Source organism: Bombina bombina, chromosome 2 (genome assembly GCF_027579735.1).
Source record: "Bombina bombina isolate aBomBom1 chromosome 2, aBomBom1.pri, whole genome shotgun sequence".
Taxonomy (NCBI): Eukaryota; Metazoa; Chordata; class Amphibia; order Anura; family Bombinatoridae; genus Bombina; species Bombina bombina.
In genome coordinates this window covers 369,670,555-369,692,177 of record NC_069500.1, presented here as the reverse complement: position 1 = coordinate 369,692,177, position 21,623 = coordinate 369,670,555, and the positions used below count along the sequence as shown (strand labels likewise).

At 43.4% G+C, this 21,623-nt stretch overlaps 1 protein-coding gene across 12 annotated transcripts in view; it reads left to right on the top strand.

The window, feature by feature from the left end:
- NCOR2 (nuclear receptor corepressor 2) overlaps positions 1–21,623 on the top strand; it is a 1,025,928-nt gene that overhangs the window by 816,679 nt on the left and 187,626 nt on the right. For 11 of the 12 annotated variants that reach the window (XM_053701833.1, XM_053701839.1, XM_053701838.1 and 8 more), the window contains one exon: positions 5,898–6,146. In XM_053701833.1, coding sequence (XP_053557808.1) covers positions 5,898–6,146 — 249 coding nt within the window. The remainder of the gene's footprint in view (positions 1–5,897; positions 6,147–21,623) is intronic. The other variant, XM_053701830.1, reaches the window with a different exon arrangement.

Here is a 21,623-nt window from a genome sequence, read left to right as displayed (position 1 = left end):
TCAGTAAGAGTAGTGGTGGCTTTCAAGCAGTTAAAAAGCGGCGAGGTAGTCCTTGCTTTTATTTTAACACTTTGCTTCCCCTTTGCAAAAAGCCAGAGTTGGTTACTCTGTTCTTTATTTTCCTACAGGTCAATGACAGGGAGTACAGTACCTGCCACACCTAAGGAGCAGCATCTGTTCTGCAGGATCTTAGGTAAGTGCTTTTGCCTTCTAGGTACTGAAGGAGAGCAGCACTTAGGAGATTAATCCTCTTATGGATCCTTTTCCCTGGCACTAGTTATCCTTTTATAGGTAAGGATACATTTTGGGGAACATTTTTAACTTTATTAAGGGTCAGAAGGTTGAGACTTTATACAATTTGAGAGACTTCACTTGGCTGAGGAGTTCACATTATGTGGGGGAACATTTCGTTCTTGGGACGTATACAGAGGTAGCTATTGTATATTATAGCGCTTCTTTATTTTTGAACTACTGGGTATTCATCAGTGGGAACAGTTTCTTAGAGAGTTACATTAACGGTCATTACTAAGCCGCTTGTCTCTCTGTGGAATGGAGCTCAGTGAATTTTGATGGTACGTAGGAGTGCCTCGCATCTAGAGTTGGTACCGGATCCTTCATTAAACCTTGGTCGGATCGTTAGAGGATCAGTGTAACTTTCCATTTTCTACTAGGAGCCTCAGCCATCTGAGGTGTTTTTTTTATTTTTGACACTTTATTGTTTAGAATTAAATAGGAAAGCAGTGAACGAGGGTTTTCTATTTATTTAATTCTCAAAATAATTAAATTTTTATTTTCAAATTGGTTTTTTTTTCAGTGACTGTGCCTGCAGTAATAGAGTCTGCTTTAGATCAGTTAATGTCTGTGTACAAGTGTTTACTGTGTTTAGACGCTCAAATTGTCCTGCCAATGCAATTCTGTTCCTCATGCTTATCAAAGACAAAATTTAAAGATAAATTACTCTCTTCTGAGCCAAGTGTCTCTCAGGATGATGCTGTGCGTGACATGCCTCAGCTTTCTCCTCAAACGTCCCAAGCAATAACTGTGTCTCATTCTGTGCCTTCTATGTCCTCTCATCCACCTAGGGGGGTTTATTTACCTGGGGATTTTGCCGCTCAGGTTTCTTTTGCAGTAACCGTGTCTTTGTCAGCTTTCCCTGTATTGGGTAAGCGTAAAAGAAAATCTAAACATTTTCTTGATTCTAGGGCTTCTGACTGTAGGACTGCATTAGCCATTCTTGCTCAGATGTCTGAGGAGCATACTTCAGTAGCTTCTGAAGGTGAAATCTCAGATTCTGAGACTTTAGTAGAAAAATTCTGAGTTTGCAGTGGTTAATGTTACTATTGAAGGAGGTCCTAGCTACTTTAGACGACTCTAAACGTTTGTTTGCTGTCAAACCCACAAAGTCTTCTAAATTGGATAGAGTTTACGATTCCCCTAGGAAGGTGTCTGAAATTATTACTCAGGAATGGGATAAGCTAGGGGTTAATTTTTCCCCTTCCCCTGTTTTTAAGATGTTTCCTGTTGCTGACTCTATTCGTGACTCATGACGTACTGTTCCCAAAGTAGAAGGAGCTATTTGTACTCTTGCCAAGAGAACTACCATTCCTATAGAGGATAGTTGCTCTTTTAAGGACCCTATGGATAAAAAGCCTGAAGCTTACTTAAAGAAGATGTATATCCATCAAGAGTTACAGTGGCAACCAGCAGCGAGTATTGCTACGGTTGCAGGAGCTTCATCTTATTGGTGCGACGCATTGTCTGATTTTATTACAGAGGAAACTACAGTAGAGGAGATCCATGATAGGATCAAGGCTCTCAAATTGGCCAATATTTTATCCTTGATGCCAATATGCAGATAATTCATCTGAGAGCTAAGATGTCTAGCTTTATGGTTCTAGCTCGCAGGTCTCTTTGGTTAAAGTCTTGGTCGGCCGATGTCTCCTCTCAGGCCAAACTTTTGGCTTTATCCTACAAGGGAAAAACCCTGTTTGAACCTGGTCTGGCAGAGATCATTTCAGAGATTACAGGTGGAAAGGGATCTTTCCTACCTCAGGACAAGAAAAATAGACCTAGATGTCGTCAGACTTCTAATTTTCATTCCTTTCGTAACTTTAATGGACAAAGGTCCTCCTCTTCCTCTTCAAAACCAGATCAACCCAGATCTTCTTGGAAATCCAACCAACCCTGGAACAAGGGAAAACAAAATAAGAAACCTTCTACCTACTCTAAAAAAAACATGAAGGTTCCGCCCCCAATTCCAGTATGGATTAGGTGGGGGGCAGGCTTTTCTCAGATCTCAGGGAATTGCTGTGGCGTCTTATCTAGACGGCATCTTAGCTCATGCGTCATCTTTTCAACTAGCCCAATCTCGTACAGAGATGCTGTTGTATTTTCTTCGTTCCCATGGGTAGAAGGTGAATTGGGAAAAAAGTTCTCTTGTTCCATTTACCAAAGTGGGTTTCCTAGGGACTATAATAGATTCCCTGTCCATGAAGATTTTTCTGACGGAGGTCAGAAAAGACAAGATTCTTGCTTCCTGCGTCTCTCTCTCCAATCTGCCTTTCGTCCATCTGTGGCCCACTGCATTGAGGTGATTGGTCTGATGGTGGCATCCATGGACATCATTCCTTTTGCACGGTTCCAACTTCGACCGTTACAGCTATGTATGCTCCGTCAACGGAACAGAGATCATTCAGATTTATCTCAAAGGATAAATCTGGACCCTTTAACAAGATACTCTCTCTCGTGGTGCGTGTCACCGGAACATCTTTCTCTGGGCACTTGCTTTCTGAGACCTTCCTGGGAAATTTTGACTACGGGCGCCAGCCTGTCGGGCTGGGGAACGGTTTGGGGCCCTCTAAGGGCTCAGGGCCTGTGGCCTCTGGAAGAGTCCTCTCTTCCCATAAACATCTTGGAGTTGAGAGCTATCTTCAATGCTATATCAGTGTGGCCTCAACTGTCGTTGGTCCGGTTTATCAGATTCCAATCGGACAACATCACCTCAGTGGCTTACATCAACCACCAAGGGGGAACTCAGAGTTCTTTAGCCATGAAGGAGGTGACTCGCATTCTCAAATTGGCGGAAGCTCATGATTGTCTCTTATCTGCCATCCACATCCCAGGAGTGGACAACTGGGAAGCGGATTTTCTGAGCAGACAAACCTTTCATCCCGGGGAGTGGGCTCTCCATCCGGAGGTGTTCTCTCAGATAACCCTCAAGTGGGGGGTTCCAGAGTTGGATCTGATGGCATCCCGACAAAACGCCAAGGTTCCAAGGTATGGTTCAAGGTCAAGAGATCCTCAGGCTGCTCTAATAGATGATCTAGCAGATCCTTGGTGGTTTTCTCTGGCTTATCTGTTTCCTCCTTTTGCTCTCCTTCCACAAGTCTTCGCTAGTATCAAGCAGGAGAGAGCATCAGTGATTCTTATAGCTCCTGCATGGCCTCGCAAGATCTGGTGAGGATGTCATCTCTTCCTCCTTGGAGGTTACCTCTGAGGAAGGACCTTCTATTTCAGGGTCCTTTCCTCCATCCAAACCTAGATTTTCTGAGACTAACTGCTTGGAGATTGAACGCCTAGTCCTGTCCAAACGTGGATTTTCTGAAGTGGTCATTGAAACTATGATTCAGGCTGGAAAACCTGTTACTATTTTTTATTGGTGTGAATCTAGGGGATTCTCCTGGAGCCGGGTGAGGATTTTCTTCAGGATTGCCTGGATAAGGGTTTATCGGTCAGTACTCTAAAGGGTCCGATTTCTGTGTTATCTATCCTTTTGCACAAACGTCTACCAGATGTTCAAGCCTTTGTACAGGCCCTGGTTAGAATCAGGCCTGTATTCAAACCTGTTGCTCCTTAATTTAGTTCTTAAAGTTTTGCAGCAGGCTCCTTTGAGCCAGTGCATGCTGTTGATATAAAATAATTATCCTGGAAAGTTTTGTTTCTTGTTGCTATTTCTTACGCTCGCAGAGTATCTAAACTTTCAGCTATACAGTGGGATTCCCCATATCTTATTTTTCATGCTGATAAGGCGGTCCTTTGTACCAAATTGGGGATTCTCCCGAAGGTGGTTTTGGATCGTAACATTAATCAGTAAATTGTTCCTTTTTTTTTTTACCTAATCCTTCTTCTCAAAAGGAACGTCTTTTGCGTAACTTGGATGTTGTGCGAGCTCTAAAATTTTACTTACAAGCTACTAAAGATTTCCGTCAATCTTCTGCCCTGTTTATCTTTTCTCTGGAAAACGTAAGGGTCAGAAGGTCACTTCTACTCAGTCTCTCTGGTTGAGAAGTTTGGTTCGATTTGCTTATGAGACTGCTGCACAGCAGCCTCATGAGAGACTTACTGCTCATTCCACTAGCTCTGTCTCCTCTTCTTGGGCTTTCAAAAATGAAGCTTCTGTGGAACGGATTTGCAAGGCGGCAACATGATCCTCTACAAATTCTACAAATTTGATACTTTTGCCTCGGCCAAGACTTCTTTTAGGAGAAAGGTTCTAAAAGCGGTGATGCCTTCTGTTTAGGTGGTCCTGCCTCTTTTCTCCCCCCCTGTTCTTTCCGTGTCCTCTAGCTTGGGTATTGGTTCCCACTAGTATTTGGAATGACAAGTCATAGGAAAGAAAACAATTTATGCTTACCTGATAAATTTATTTCTTTCTGGACATGGAGAGTCAACGACCCCGCCCTCTCTTTTTATTTATAATTTGGCATATTTTTTTTTGAGTAAACCTCAGGCACCTTTTTCACCCTTGTGTTTCTTCATTTTCAATTTACTTCGTCTAAATGACTGGGGATTATGGGTAAGAGAAATTACACTTAACAGCATTGCTGGGGTGCTCTTTGCCTCCTACTGCTGGCCAGGAGTTGAATATCCTACTAGTAATTGCAATGATGTTGTGGACTCTCCATGTCCTGAAAGAAAGACATTTATCAGGTAAGCTTAAATTTTGTTTTTATATGCAGAGGAAGGGGGAGGGGTGTGTGTGTGCTTTTTTGCTATTGAAGCACTTGCAGTGGGTGTTCTAGCTAATCTTTTAAACAGAGCTAAACTGGGAGCTTCTAATTAAGTTTTTAAACATTTATACTGGATTTTTATATCCATATCTGTGCATATTTTTCTTTATAGTAGTGTATATTACATGCAGTTAAATGAAAATTGGTGTATTCTGTCCCTTTAAAAAACACTGAAATGCGTTTTCAGACCACAGTTAATTCTAGTTGTGAATACAGTTGGTTTAAATCTTGCTGGCTGACTGCATTATTGTGAACTAAAATGTAGAACATCCATTATTAAACATATATATATATATATATATATATATATATATATATATATCAATCAACTACATATAATTTATCATTGAATACATTTAAGCTTGTTTTGTCCTAACTTGTTTGTTTTTTTTATGAGCTTTTGTTTGTATGTTTGTCTTATTCTGTATATATATTACCAGTGGAGTGTAATTCACTGATTCAATGATCTATATTTACAAGGGTGAGATTTGATTTCCATGCTAATTTACAGAAGCTTTTATTCCCAGTATTTTTCACAGTATAGTAATTGTATAATAATCAGGAAAAATTGTTCTGACTTAAATTAAATTAATCTTATATATGAAAGAGCAGCAATTACATAGTTAAAATATTTTTGTATTTAAAGGGCTCACTTTTTTAATTACCATAAAATGCATGTATGTATCTGATTTTGAAAGTAGCCGGTTTACTTAATTAGTTTTCACTGTTTACATACAATGATCAATTCCTTATTGGTTGATAGGGACAACTCTCTCTTCATCAAAGATCAGCCAGTTATAGTACAGATTAGCTCTCTACATTGAGTTCATTTGAACAGGCTACTGCAGGAGTATTTCATCTATTCATTTCCTTTTCTTTTCTTTGTAGCTGCCTACTACTTGCCCAGGCCTTTAACGCCTAATCCTGGTTATGCCCACCTTTATCCACCATACCTCATCCGTGGGTACCCAGACACTGCTGCCATGGAGAACAGACAAACCATCATCAATGACTACATAACCTCCCAGCACATGCACCACAACGCTGCAACCGCCATGGCACAGAGGGCAGACATGCTTCGTGGGCTACCACCTCGGGAATCCCCCCTGGCTCTCAACTATTCAGCAGGTCCTCGAAGTATGCACTGAATATGTCTGTCTGCCTGTCTGCTGTGGATCTGTGTGAAATCTACTGTGTGTATCTACTGAACCAATAAGCTTTCTGTGGCTGTTATCACAATATCATCAGATTAGAGGTTTAGAATCTGACATTATTTCAGTGTGAATATACAAGAATGTCAAACTCATTCACAATGTCACTAACCCACTATGAACATAAATACACTGATGTATTTTTAGGGGTGTACTGACCCATCTAATTGCCATTGATAGTCTGTAGCACAGTGAAATAGTGAATGAGCATGTACAAATAATTATGGCATTATTAAATATTATTTACACACACACACACAAACACATACATGTGAAGTATTCCCCATAGGTTATGAATGAATTTGTGGACTCTCACGCCATTAGAAAGAAATATATATATATATATATAGAGAGAGAGACACAGGGCTCAAAATATCAAGTCTTAAGCTACTAGCCAGGCCAAACTGTTACTCGCCACTTCAGATCCCGTTCATCACCTGTGCACGCCACATCCAGAAGCAGACCACTTTACTTCCACTTCCCCACCCCTCGTATGTTTAGCTGTTGTGAAAACCCTATTTCTTTCTAATGACACGGTGAGTCCATGGATCATCTAATTACTATTGGGAATATCACTCCTGCCCAGCAGGAGGCGGCAAAGAGAACCACAGCAAAGCTGTTAAATATCACCTCCATTCCCTCCAACCCCAGTCATTCTCTTTGCCTACATTAGAGCAAGGAGGTGCTAAAGTTTAGGTGTTTGGTAGAAGATTCTTCAAGCAAGATTTTATTATTTTTCAGCAGTGCAAGCTTGTTCTGCTTTGTCCTGGGGTGTAGCCGTAGTCCATATCAGTCTCTTCAGTAGAGCAGTGGTGGCTTTTAAGCAATGTGAACTTGTGTGGTACAATCCTCACTGCGCCTCCCATGTATTTAATGCTGCCCTAATTTTGAAAGCCTGAGTAAGATTATTCAGTCTTTGTTTTTCTTCCATAGGTCCATGTGAGGGAACATGCCTCTCTAACCTAGTGAGCTGCCTTGCTGCCTGGCAGATTTCTGAAGGTAAGTGCTGAATTTATTTTTTCTGGGACATATACTGGACAACTTTGGCACTTTAATTTTATTATGGGACACAATAGACATTCTCCTATGGTATAGGGGATTATGTTATGGATGGTAGTAATGGCAGGCACTGGAGACGAGGAGATTGTGGCTCAATGTGTGGTGTGTGTTTCACTTACTCCCAGCGGCATTATTTTAGAGACATTTACCGACCGATTTTTTGATACGCCCATAATAGGCGAAGCTAGCTGAGACGGCAAGTTTTCTGGTTTTTGCGCGCCTTTTTCCCTTCACTTCCGGTGTTCCGGAACTGCAATTATTGCAGTCTTGTACACTGTGCTATGGTGAAGCAAGAGAGCAGCCTCCGATCTGACAAATAAAGTGCTTAGGTTGAGTCCGGACTTCTGCTAACAGAATATACACTCCGGTGGCAGCAAGGAAGGTAGGCACCTCAGCAAAGCTAAGCTGAGGTGTAGAGGTTGTCCGGAGTATTTTGTTGTTTTTTTTTCAAGCAAAAATAAAACCGTTACGTTTTAACATTTAAAGAGACAGTAACGTTTTTTTGGTGTGTTAATTTCAACCTAAATTATCATTTTATTTATTCTAAATTGATCAATTGTGAGCAAGGATGGATCAAGAGGCCATGCAAAATGTTTCTTGTTCTTTATGTTTTGATGCTAACGTGGAAACACCTATCCCTTTCTGTTCCTCATGTATTGAGAGAACTTAAAATTACAGGGATAGACTTTTTTTCTGAGCCAACATTGTCTAAAGCGGATGCTGTCCAGTGGTCTTCTGATAATGTTCAAGATATGCCGCAGCTTTCTCCTCAGGTGTCCCAAATGCTATCTTCCACACATGCAGTGCCCTGCACTTCCTCTCAAACTCTGCCTGGAGTGACTTTGCAAGACATCGCTAGCCTTATGTCTTCTGCGGTATCTGATGCGTTGTCTGCTTTTCCCATGCTGCAGGGAAAGCACAAGAGGAAATGTAAAGAATCATTGAGTAAGGTTTCTGACACAGTCATGGCTATTCCAAATGTTCCCTCCCAGAAATCTGAGGGGGAGGATACTTTGGTAGCATCTGAGGGTGAAATCTCAGATTCAGACAGTGTAATTCCTTCTTCTGATGCTGAAGTTGTAGTCTTCAGGTTTAAGCTGGAACACTAGGGAATGGGAGAGACCGGGTATCCCTTTTTCTCCATCCCCTATCTTTAAGAAGATGTTTCCTATTGCAGACTCTATCAAGGAGTCTTGGCAGATGGCCCCCAAGGTGGAAGGGGCAATTTCCACTTTAGCTAAGAGAACCACTATTCTCATAGAGGATAGTTGTTCCTTTAAAGATCCTATGGATAAGAAGTTGGAGGGGTTGCTCAAAAAGATGTATGTACACCAGGGTTTACAATGGCAACCTGCAGTGTGTATTGCTACCGTCACTAGTGCGGCGGCATACTGGTTTGATGCGTTGTCTGATTCTATTCAGACAGACACTCCCCTTGAAGAGATCCAGGATAGGATCAAGGCCCTTAAGTTGGCGAATTCCTTTATTACGGATGCTTCCCTACAGGTTATCAAGCTGGGTGCAAACATTTTCTGGTTTTGCCGTGCTGACCCGCAGAGCCTTATGGTTGAAATCCTGGTCTGCGGATGTGTCATCTAAGTCTAAGCTTTTGGCGATTCCCTACAAGGGTAAGACCTTGTTTGGGCCGGGATTGGCTGAAATTATTTCTGACATTACGGGAGGAAAGGGTAATTTTCTCCCTCAGTATAAGAGGAATAAGCAGATGGGACGTCGGAGTAATTTTCGTTCCTTTTGAAATTTCAAGGGTAAGCCTTCCTCTCCCTCTACCAAGCAGGAACAGTCCAAGCCTTCCTGGAGGTCCAACCAGTCTTGGAACAAGGGAAAGCAATCTAAGAAGCCCGCTAATGACTCAAATTCAGCATGAAGGGTCTGCCCCGATCCGGGACCGGATCTTGTGGGGGGGCATACTTTCCTTCTTCGCACAGGCCTGGGTTCAGGATGTTCAGGATCCCTGGGCAGTGGACATTGTGTCCCAGGGATACAAACTAGAGTTCAAGACCTTTCCTCCCAGGGGCAGGTTTCTGCTCTCAAGATTATCTGTAGACCAGATAAAAAGAGAGGCATTCTTACACTGTGTTTGGGACCTTTTCGACCTGGGAGTGATAGTTCCTGTTCCAATGCAGGAACAGGGTTTGGGATTTTACTCCAATCTGTTCGTGGTTCCCAAAAAAGAGGGAACTTTGAGGAATTTGTTTAAACTTTTTAGATCTAAAATTGGTCTGAGAAACTATTCGTTCCATTCTTCCCTTGACTCAAGAGAGTCAATTTATGACAACAGTAGATTTAAAGGATGCGTACCTGCATGTTCCCATCCACAGGGATCATCACAAGTTTCTGAGGTTCGCATTTCTAGACAAACACTTCCAGTTTGTGGCTCTTCCATTCAGCCTTGCCACAGCTCCCAGAATTTTTTCAAAAGTTCTAGGATCCTTATTGGTGGTGCTCAGGTTGTGGGGCATTGCATTGGCGCCTTATCTGGACGACATTCTGGTTCAAGCGCCATCCTTTCAGCAAGCAAACTCCCACATGGAGATGTTGTTATCCTTCCTGCGCTCTCACAGATGGAAGGTGAATTTGGGAAAGAGTTCCTTAATTCCAGCTACAAGGGTAGTGTTCTTGGGAACCATAATAGATTCCCTATCGATGAAAATATTTCTGACAGAGGTCAGAAAATCAAAGTCCTCTCCTCGGCCGTCAGTGGCTCAATGTATGGAGGTGATCGTTCTGATGGTAGCTGCCATGGACATAATTCCGTTTGCCCGTTTCCACCTCAGACCTCTGCAGTTTTGCATGCTCAGGCAGTGGGACGGGGATTATGCGGATCTGTCTCCGCGATTACATCTGGATCAGGTGACGAGATTCTCTTCTTTAGTGGTTGTCTCAGGATCATCTCTCCCAGGGAACCTGCTTCTGCAGACCCACCTGGGTGATTGTGACAACGGACGCCAGTCTGCTGGGATGAGGAGCAGTCTGGGGCTCTCTAAAGGCTCAGGGACATGGATTCGGGAGGAGTCTGTTCTACCCATAAACATTCTGGAGCTGAGGGCAATCTTCAATGCTCTTCTGGCCTGGCCTCAGTTAGCTTCGGCCCGATTTATCAGGTTCCAAGGGCATATTTAGGTTTTGTGCTGCCCTAGGCACTCAAAATTCTGGTGCCCCCCCCCCCCCCCCCCCCCCAAAAAAAAAAAAAGCAAGATTTTAGGACTTTTATTCTCCTTAATATTTTTTTGGGGTCAGTGTGTAAAATGTTTTTTTTTTGTTTTTTTTTCATAACAATTCAAAAGAAAATGGCTAGCAAAACACTTGCATACAGGTGGGTTGAATTGCAAGCATCTCATACCATTTTCTCCCTGAGAGAAGGGAGAGAAAAGAAGGAGGGGGGAGATAAGGGAGGGAAAGGAAAGAAGGAAGGGAGGGAGAAGAGAAGAGAAAAGTGGGTAGGGAAAGGAGAAAATGGGGGAGGGAAAGAAAGTGATAGAAGGGAGCAAGGGAGGGAGGAAGGAAGGGAGGGAAAGAAATAAGAGGGAGGGAGTTGGAGAGAAAGAAGAATACACTTTGAAAACTATCACTGCCCTTTACATGCAACAACATACAATAATTACCATCATTCAAGTAATGAAACGTTTTAAGTGTCCGTTTACTATTTACTCTGTGGGTTCACGAATGCAGAGAAAGCAAGCTATTAGTAGCTAACATACATTAGCGCTGAGAGTTTACGATTAGACATCATAAGCTGATCTAAGCAGTGCACAGACGCATCTAGTCTGTTAGTAACTAAGACCTGCAATAAGCACTGCACTCCCTGATCCACCACAGCTGACAAGGGTAGGCAGCATATTGGCACAAGGTCTTCTCCAGCCTCACCTTGTAAGCATATCCCCGGGCAAGTTTCTCACCAAGAACGCTTCCACTGCAAAAATGCCAGCAGCTCTAAATGAAGCAGCAGTTTAAAGGAGCACTGCCTGTAAAGAGTGATCTTAATCAGTGCACATGCCTTGTCTTCTCTGTAAAAGCCTGCACTTTATCGCTCACTGTACTGTGTGCTGGCTTTTAGAGAGATGATAGGGCAGATGTGCTGCCCCTCCCAAATCTGCTGTCCTAGGCACCGGCCTTGTTGGCCTAGGCCATAATACGCCCCTATCAGGTTCCAATCGGACAACATAACTTCAGGGGCTTATATCAACCATCAGGGATGAACTCGGAGCTCCTTGGCCATGACAGAGGTAGCCAAGATTATTCAGTGGGCAGAGACCCACAACTGCTGTCTATCTGCAATCCACATTCCAGGAGTGGACAATTGGCTTTCCTTCTATCGGTCATTGCTCGAATCAAACAGGAGAGGGCGTCTGAGATCCTCATTGCACCGGCGTGGCCTCGCAGGATCTGGTATGTAGACCTAGTTGAGATGTCGTCTCTCCCTCCATGGAGACTTCCACTGAGGAAGGACCTTCTACTTCAAGGTCCCTTCCTTCACCCAAATCTTAATTTTATCCAAGCGTGGGTCTTCTGAGTCGGTCATTGAGACCATTATTCAGGCTTGTAAGCCTGTTAGAAGATTTACTATAAGATATGGCGTAAATATCTGCATTGGTGTGAATCCAGAGGCTACTCTTGGAGTAGAGTTCGGATTCCTAGAATTTAGTTTTTTCTCTAAGAGGGTTTGGAGAAGGGTTTATCGGCAAGTTCTTTGAAGGGTCTAATATCTGCCTTGTCTATTTTTCTATTTTGTTACATAAACGTCTGGCGGATGTACCTGACGTGCAATCGTTCTGTCAGGCCTTGGTCAGAATCAGGCCTGTGTTTAAACCTGTTACTCCTCCCTGGAGTATTGTTCTTAGAATTCTTCAGCAGGCTTCATTTGAGCCTATGCATTCCTTAGATAATTGTTATCTTGGAAGGTTTTATTTCTCTCGGCATTACAGTATTAGTCATCTTACCTTATTTTTCATAAGGTAGTTTTGCGTACAAAGTTAGGGTTTCTCCCTAAAGTGGTTTCGGATCGGAACATTAATCAAGAGATTGTTGTTGTTCCTTCCTTATGTCCTAACCCTTCTTCTCACAAGGAACGTCTGCTGCACAACCTGGACGTGGTGCATGCGTTAAAATTCTATTTACCGGCAACTAAGGATTTTCGCCAGTCTTCTTTGTTTGTGGTCTTTTCTGGGAGACGTAAGGGGCAGAAAGCTACGACTACTTCTCTTTCTTTATGGCTGAAGAGTATCATTCGCTTGGCCTATGAAACTGCTTGACAGCAGCGTCCTGAGAGAGTCATGGCTCATTCTATGAGGGCTGTTTCCTCTTCCTGGGCGTTCAAAATTTAAGCTTCTGTGGAACAGATTTGCAAGGCTGCAACTTGGTCACTCTCTTCACACTTTTTCTAAATTCTATAAGTTTGATATTTTTGCTTCGGCCGAGGCTTCTTTTGGGAGAAAGGTTCTTCAAGCAGTGGTGCCTTCTGTTTAGGTTCCCTGTCTTGTCCCTCCCTTATCATCTGTGTCCTCTAGCTTGGGTATTGATTCCCAAAGAAAACTAAATTTATGCTTACGTGTCTTTCTTGACACGGTGAGTCCACGGCCCGCCCTGTTTTTTAAGACAGGTTTTTGTCATGTTATAAACCTCAGGCACCTCTGCACCTTCTTGCTTCCTTTCTCTCCTTTTACTTTGGTCGAATGACTGGGGTTGGAGGGAAGGGAGGTGATATTTAACAGCTTTGCTGTGGTGCTCTTTGCCGCCTCCTGCTGCGCATGAGTTATATTCCCAATAGTAATTAGATGATCCGTGGACTCACTGTGTCAAGAAAGAAAGAAATTTATCAGGTAAGCATAAATTTAATTTTCGTTTGTAAAATGATTATATCCACAGTCCTTGATAACCTATAGGATATATTTCCTGCCACTAGGAGGAGGTCAAGAATCCATACAAGAGCTTTAAAACTCTCCCACCTCCCATCTGTCTCTAGTTTTGTTCTTGGCCGCGTAGGAGATGTTTGAGAATAGAGGTTGTTCCAGATACTTGCTTATGGATTATAAATTGGGAACTCAGACCTATGTAAGACCCAGAGTCCCTGGGGAGTATCATTTACAAAGAAGAAAGAAAAGACTATTCACAGCAGCTGAATGATAAAGGGGCACAGGAATACCCTGTTATGTGCACAGCATTTTCCTAACGGAACTTCAGCCATAACTACCCTTAGGCGTCGCAGGGACTCTTCCCTTGCCTCCCCCTGTGGGACTCCTATTGCAATTCTCTGCTGTACTCGATACCTGCACTGGATGGGCTCTCTACTGGATACTGCTTCAATTGCATTGACATAGATGACATGACTGGTAAGCCAGTGGAGGTATGCTGCATAAGGTAAGTGTCTTTCCACAGCACAGACACAGCCCAGAGGCTATTTGTAGCTACTCTGACACAGGTGTAGCATAGTCAGGGGACTTAAACTGTGCCCCTCGATACACATTTTTTCTCCATATCACATCCCTACTAGCATTGGGAACACTATTGGGGAAGCCTCTGGCCCTTTTTTAATCTCGGGCAGCTTTTGGGATAATTTTTTGAGCACTTAACAAAATTATGTGTAAGTATGGTGCTTTAAGAGAACCGGCAATAGCTTCATGCATGATGTTTTTTTATAGTGCAGGGTCCGGTTAGGCGGAGGGACATATTTTTATAGGGTTATTATGCTTGGTACACTTTATTTTACTTTTAAACATTCAAAAGTGTTTTTTTATTATCGCCTAGTCACTGGCTTTATTGCCAGCTGTAGCCCGCCCCCTTTTTGTTCCCTGGCTTTTCTCTCAGCTGTCTGGAGCCTCTTTGACTAGATTTCACCTGCAACATTTGAGGCCTAATCCTTAACAGATTCTAACCTGATTTGTATTGCCTGTCAATCCCAGGAAACTGGTAAGTACCCATCATGGAGCTGCCAGGGGATGCTTAAGGGTTTCACTTATTTGTTGTGGCTTGTTAACTTACTACATTGGGAGATTGTACAAGTTTTGGAGGGAGTGTTATTATAGTGTAGAGTGCTCGCTACCAGGTTTTCTCTGTACTATTTATTATATAAGGTGTCATTGTATACTGTTATATAAGTACAAATATGGAACAAACTGTTTCTGTCCTCACTGATATTTATTTTGTGCAGTCAGTTTCTGATATCCCTCTAGCTACATATATTTGTTTATTTTGTAAATATGTTCCAGTATTCCAGGTCAACCAAATCTGTGAGAATTATGTACCTCAAATTTCCTTCCTAAGATAGGGAGAGTCCATGGCTTCATTCCTTAGTGTTGGGAATACAACACCTGGCCACCAGGATGAGGCAAAGACACCCCAGCCAAAGGCTTAAATATCCCTCCCACTTCCTCATTACCCTAGTCATTCTTTGCCTTTCGTCACGTTAGGAGGTGGCAGAGAAGTGTCAGAAGATTCGGAGAGTCCTGAAAAAGAGTATCTGCCCTTTGAGATAGGACTGGAGTTTTAAGTAGTCATGTCAACCTCTCAGTGAGAGTATTGATGAAAGTTAGAGTCTGGAGATGCAGGGAAAGTTTTTCTGCGAAACCATCCAGACTACTGCTAACAGCTCCTAAGCAATCAGTGTTCACAAATTTCACTGCCTGCTTTCTCTCACTCAAGTCCATGTCAGGAGCACTACTATAAGACTGTCACACTTGAGAGGCTGTGTTCTGTTCCACAGCATGGACCCTGAAGGTAAGATTGCTTGATAGGATCCAGGGTTAATATCCTCTAAGGGGGGTTTATTGAACAGTTGGGGTTACATAATAAGTGTATTAATTATTTACATGCTGCTTTGTGTGATTTTTTCCTGGGCTGATAGACTGTGTGTTTTTGGCTGGATAAAGTGAGGTTTCACTTTTAAGGTTCACTTTTGTTTTTGAAAGTGTTGCACAGCTTCTATTACTTGCTGTACCTGTAATAACACTCCATGTGACCTGGTGTGGTCTGTGTTCATTTCCTCCATTCTGGCTGAGACTTGAACCTGAGGAGAGCGTTTCCTCTGTTAACTGTCTGGGTCTAGGAGATGGTGAGTGCCTTTGGGAGTATAAAGGTGCAGTTTTGTATAATAAAAAACGTTTTTATTTGTGTCCTTCTGTGGGTATAACCTGAGCTATGGAGTACTCTGACATGTTAGAAGGTACTCCTTCCCTTCTTCTGTACTAAATCATACCTGTTTATATTGTGAGGAGGCCGTAGTTTTCCCGCCCACTCAATTATGTTCCACATGCTTTAACACAGTTATAAAGTCTAAAAAGTCCCTCTGAGCCGTCTACCTCTCGGGACTCAGCGTCCCGTGAGATTACTACCCTTGCTACATTATCCACTCCACATGCAATTCCCTGTAGCACATCTAATCCTCCATCAGGAGGGGGACTTCTTCCTGTGGACTTGCCGCACAGTTACAAAACGGCGGTGTCTGTGGCCCTCAGTGCATTACATAGCTCTCCTGAGTCATCTAAGTCATCTAAATATGTATCTGATTTAGCTATTATGTCCCAGTTATCTGATGATGAGTTAACCTCTGTAGCTTCAGAGGGTGAACTTTCCTTGGCGTTTAATTCCCCTGCTGCAAGGGAACCGTCCTTTAGATTTAAAATTGAGCACATGCGTTTTTTATTAAAGGAGGTTCTGTCTGCGTTAGAGAATCCAGAGGCCAGGCTGCCTGAAGAACCTATAATACCAAAATTAGACAGAGTTTACGATGACAGGAAAGTTCCTTTGACTTTTCCTGTGCCGGTTAAGTTGGCGAACATTATTAAGAACGATTGGAAAAGAATTGGTTCTTCCTTTTACCCCTCGTCTACTTTTAAAAAGTTGTTCCCGGACTCTCAACTGAATTTGTGGTGCTCCATTCCTAAGGTGGATTGTGCTATCTCTACGCTTGCTAAACGTACTACTATAACTTTTGAGGATAGTTCTTCTTTCAGAGAGCCGATGGATAAGAAAATGGAAACTGAGAAAGATGTTTCAACATATGGGATTTTTGTTTCAACCGGCGGCTGCAGTTGCTGCGGTTGCCGGAGCGGCTACCTACTGGTGCGACTTTGTCAGAACTCATTGAGGTGGATATTCAAGACGGAATTAAAGCTCTGAGAATTGCTAATTATTTTATCTCTGATGTGAACATGCAAATTATTCACCTAAATGCAAAGGCCTCTGGCTTTGCGTTCCTAGCCCGCCGGGCGCTCTGGTTGAAGTCTTGGTCTGCGCATATGACTTCTAAGTCCAGACTCCTTTCTCTTCCCTTCAAGGGAAAGATTTTATTTGGTCCAGGCCTGGACTCCATTATTTCTACAGTTACTGGAGGCATGGGTGCCTTTCTACCGCAAGATAAGAAGAACCAGTCTAAGGGACGACAATCTTCTAATTTTCTTCTTAAACAAGGAGAGCCTGCATTCATTACTTTTGGGAAATCCAGAACCTGGCCACCAGGAGGAGGAAAAGACACCCCAGCCAAAGGCTTAAATACCTCCTCCACTTCCCTCATCCCCCAGTCATTCTTTGCCTTTCGTCACAGGAGGTTGGCAGAGAAGTGTCAGAAGATTACGGATTAGTCTCATATGGAATTAGTCTCTTATGGAAGGTAGTACTCTTCGAAATGGGACTAAAGTTTTAAGCAGTAGTGAGAGCATGGATGAAAGTTGGAGTCCGGAGATGCAGGGAGAGTCTTTCTGCGAAACCATTCAGACTCATATTAACAGCTCCATAAGCAATCAGCTTTGACAAGTTTCGCTGCCTGCTTTCTTCACTCAAGTCCATGTCAGAAGCGACGCTACTATCTGTCAAACTTGAAGGACCATGTTACTGTTCCACGGCATAGATTCCGGTAAGATCTTTTCATTTTACTTTCATTGTGGATGTAAAGTAAATGATAGAAGACAGGGTTTCAGTGGGACTCAAGGGTTAATATCTCCTGAGGGGGGTTATTGAGCAGTGGGGGACTTTAATCATGTTTGTTATGTGATTCTGTCTGCTTATGTGTAGAAATGTTGGGGCTCATGGCTATTACGGAACGTACAATTTTTTAGAGCTACACAGTTCTTGTGGACTGGCCCACATGTTGCACCTCGCGAACGGGCGTAGTCACGTTTTCATTCTCCATTTCTGTATCGTGACCGAGTGGCGGTGGAGAGGACATGTTTCTCTACTTATCTGGGTCATATGAGGTGGTGAGTGCCCCAGCCATTGGGAGGGGTGAGGTGCCAGTTTTTTTTTGTCCAAATTTGTCTGGTTAAATTATGGAGGATTCTGATTTTCTGAGGAGGATTTCTCTGACTCGGATTCCATTTCCTGCTTAGATTGTATAGAGGCCCGGGTAATCAAGCCCAATCATTTATGTTCCGTATGCCGTAATAAAGTGCTGTTTTCTCCCTCTGGGGAGAGATTGGAGACCACTGAGCCATCCGCCTCTGAGGATTCTGTTTCCCGTGAGGCGCGTTCCCTGGAATTTTCTGTTCCTACACAAGCAGTTGTCCCAAATTCCGTTACCCCTTCTACGGAAGGAGGTTTATATCCACCAGAGGTTGCTGCTCGGTTGTGCATGGCCATATTAGTGGAGTTGGTGCATTTACAGCTTCTTGAGGGCCAGCGAAGAGCTTAACCGTGTCCTCTTAACCTGACGAGTCTTTCCTCTGGGGGAGCGGTTCCCTCTGTGGCTTTGTGGGAACAGCCGGCAGGATTGGAGCCTTCAGATGCCCCGCCGGAGATGAGTTTTGCCTTTAGAGTCAGTCTGACGTGTCTGTGTATATTGCTGCGGCAGGTACTGGAGGCGTGGGAGGATTTTAGTCTTCATTTGCCTCCGGATCCTCAGTCTTCTGATGGCGAACAGCTCTAGACGAGGAGAGGGATGTGGATCATACTTCTGTCTGTCTTTTGCTTGTGTATCTAATCCCAGTCTGAGCTCTTGTCCCTGACAGGCTGGCCCTGTTAGTGTTTCTTTTTCTTTCTTGGCTTTCACCTGCAGGTGTGGCTTACTTCTTTTGATCCGATTGGTCACCAGGCTGGTCTTAGTTGGGTACTAGTTCACTCTGTTCTTTTGGGGTTATATTAGACATTTTGTTTCCTTGATAACAGGCTGGTACTGTTTGGGTACTAAGTTTGCTTACCCTCTTGTTACAAGGTTGTTTTTCTTGTTTCTACAAGTTGTAGGAGGTCCTTCTATCCTAGATATCAGGCTGGTCCTACTTTATTTCATCTTGGTGGGGTGTTCGATGTTCGTCGTACTCAATACTAAGTGTTTTGTCCCTGCATAGTTTACACAGTTTGCTCGGATTACGATTCTGCTATGGCAGTATACTTGTAGTTCCTGGTGTCCTTGGACAGGAGCTAAAGTCCTCCTTTCCAAGGGGGGGGGGGGATCAGATGGCTGCATGGAGATCTCCAGTACCTGGTGTAGGGGCGATTGTCCCCCCCCTATTGGTACTCCTTGTGGATTGGATTGTCCGAGTTTCAGATCTCTCACACCAGTGTTTCTCTCCTCTTTTTTGAGGATTGCTATGCTTTTCGCTTCCCTTTGCCTTTTGGGGTAGGACTTTCGGTCAACTGGTTGCGGAGACTCGTTCTTAGGGACTGTTTTTTTGTCCTTGCAGTATCCCCTTTTTGATCCTATATACTTCGGATCTGGGGGATTGTTATGCGGTTTCTCTTGCTATCAACTAATAGGAGTTTTTAGGATGCTCGTTCATTCGTTAATTCCTTGAGCCGTAGGTTTTCTGAGGGTTTATCCAGACTGGATCTTTAGAGACTGTCATATTCTATCAATCATGGAGTTCTGATCTCTTTTGGGTCCTTCCTTTGTCTTCGGACTTTGTAAGTATTATCTTAGAGGCCTTTTGGGGCTGAGTGGACAGCCACTGGGATACATCATGAGAGATCAGAGTTCAAGACCCCATGGGGGTATGGCATGCATCAACTTCTTTTTCTTTTTCATTTCCAGGTAACTTTGTGGTTACGCAAGGTTTTTGGTCCTTTTCCGGCACCTGGTTTTGGGGGTCCGGTTTATTAACCTAGTCCTTGTCTTTGACTTGGCATACTATTTTCCAGATTTTAAATGTCTTGGATCTATCCAACGTTCAGTAGTAGGCTTGTTTTCCTGGTCCTGGGGAAAGCTCCTTGTTCCTACTGGGGCAGTTCTTTTCTTTCTTCTGGAGAGATGGAGGACGTTTTTCCTGGAAATTTCTTCACTGGAATATTCCTGGGTTTCTTAGTTTTCCTTCTATTTGGAAGGATCTGGTTTACTGCGCCTATCCAGTTGGCTCCTCCTGAGGTAGTTTTCCTCATCTGACTCAGGAGTTCAGTGGGTCGAGGTTTTCTCTTGTTTGCAGTGTACCCTCCCTTCGGGTTTCTGAGGGGTAATGAGGATAGGTATCCTGGATCCCGAGTTAGTCTCTGGGTGTCGGTGCCTTCTTACTGCTTCTTTTCCTTTAGAACTCGTAATTGGAGATCCATTAGCTGATCTCTGGGCTTTGTCAATGCTGTGATTTTTTGATCTCTTGTCCTTGGGACATTAACAGTTGCTTCGGTGTTAGGAATGTTCAATCGGAGTAGGGGTCAAGAATTCTGACTGCTCTGTTTGGGCATCAACCACGTATCTTGTCTCCCGCAGGATCCTTACTTAGGTTGGGAGGCCTTGCAGTTGGTTCAGGATCCTTCCCTTAGCGGGTAGTTGGTTCTTCCATATTGGTCAGGGTGTTGACCTAACTTACCCGCCTTCTAGTAGGGAAGGAGTTGGCTGCCCTGCTTTCTGAATTTTTTCTCTTGTTCCTTTCCAGGAATGTCCTGGTGCAAGTTTGCTAGCATTTCAGTTGGCTAGTTACTATGTTTTGACTTTTAGTTTGACTGCCTATCTGATGGAAGCCTGTGGCATTCGTTTGTGGCGTAAACGGATGATACTATTCCGTTCCTGTTCTGCTCCCGGGGTTTTTTATGACCTGCGGGTGTTTCTCTAGTTAGCTGTCTATGGTAAGGTAGTCTTATTCTACCTTTTGTCCTTTTGTGCCTTCTGGGACTTTGGTTCAGGTTAAGGCTTTACATTGGTTCCTTTTGGATCCATGTAGGAGGTGATCTGTAATTTTTCCTTTCTTTGATCTTCTCCATCGGTAGAGTATTTTCTACGGGACTTTGTCCTCTTGCAGCCTGGTAGCCGCTTTTTTTCAAGCTATGCTAGGGGCTTCTCTCTCTGTTTTGTCCTTTAATCTTCAGGGATTGTTTCTGGAGGTTCTTTCTGACCTTTTTATCTGATTCTTCCCTTCTTTCAGTTAGGGAGAATGTGGTGTGGGAGTTTTTGTTGTTTCCCTGGCCATTGTTCATGGAGAGGTTTTTTGTTTGTGTGCTTCTAGAGAGCGGGACTTTTGTCTCCTCAGAGGCTTTTGGAGTTCTGCATTTAGAGTGATCTCTAACTGGTATTGTTATGGTTCTATATGATGGGTAGTTACCGTGTCCTCTTTCAATATTTTTGTTCTTCCTGCTTCTGTTAAAGTAGTTTTCTATTGGGAATCTGGGTTGTGTCAGGCTGTGGTGCCATCAGAATGGACCGCCTTTTTGTTCCCGCCCATTTGCCTTCAGTGTCCTCTATAAGCTTGGGTATTGATTTCGCAAAAGTAATGAATGCAGCTGTGGACTCTCCCCGTTTAAGAAGAAAAACTTAAATTATGCTTACCAGATAATCTCTTATGATGGGGAGAGTCCACAGCTCCCCGGCCATTTTTTTTTCATGCGGCGGCCTTAATTGTTTGTTCTTCTGGCACCTTTTTTCACCCTTATATTTCTCCTACTGTTCCTTGTTCCCTTGGCACAATGACTGGGGGATGAGGGAAGTGGGGGAGGTATTTAAGCCTTTGGCTGTTATGCCTCCTCCTGATGGCCAGGTTCTGTGTTTCCCAAAAGTAATGAATGCAGCTGTGGACTCTCCCCGTCAGAAGAAAAGAAAATTATCTGGTGAGCATAATTTAAGTTTTTCATTCTGACAAATCCCAACGACAACAATCTTCCTCCAAGCCCGAGCAACCCAAGAGTACTTGGAAGCCGGCTCAGTCCTGGAATAAATCCAAACAGAATAAGAAGCCCGCCAAAAACAAATCGGCATAAAAGGGCGGCCCCCGACCCGGGATCGGATCGTGTAGGGGGCAGACTGTCTCATTTTTCAGACTCCTGGTTCAAGGATGTACATGATCTGTGGGTCCTGGAGATGGTATCTCAGGGATAGAAGATAGGCTTCAAATGTCATCCGCAAGGGGCAGATTCCTTTTCTCGAATCGGTCTACCAGACCAGAAAAAAAGGTATGCCTTTCTAGGGTGCGTTCAAGAT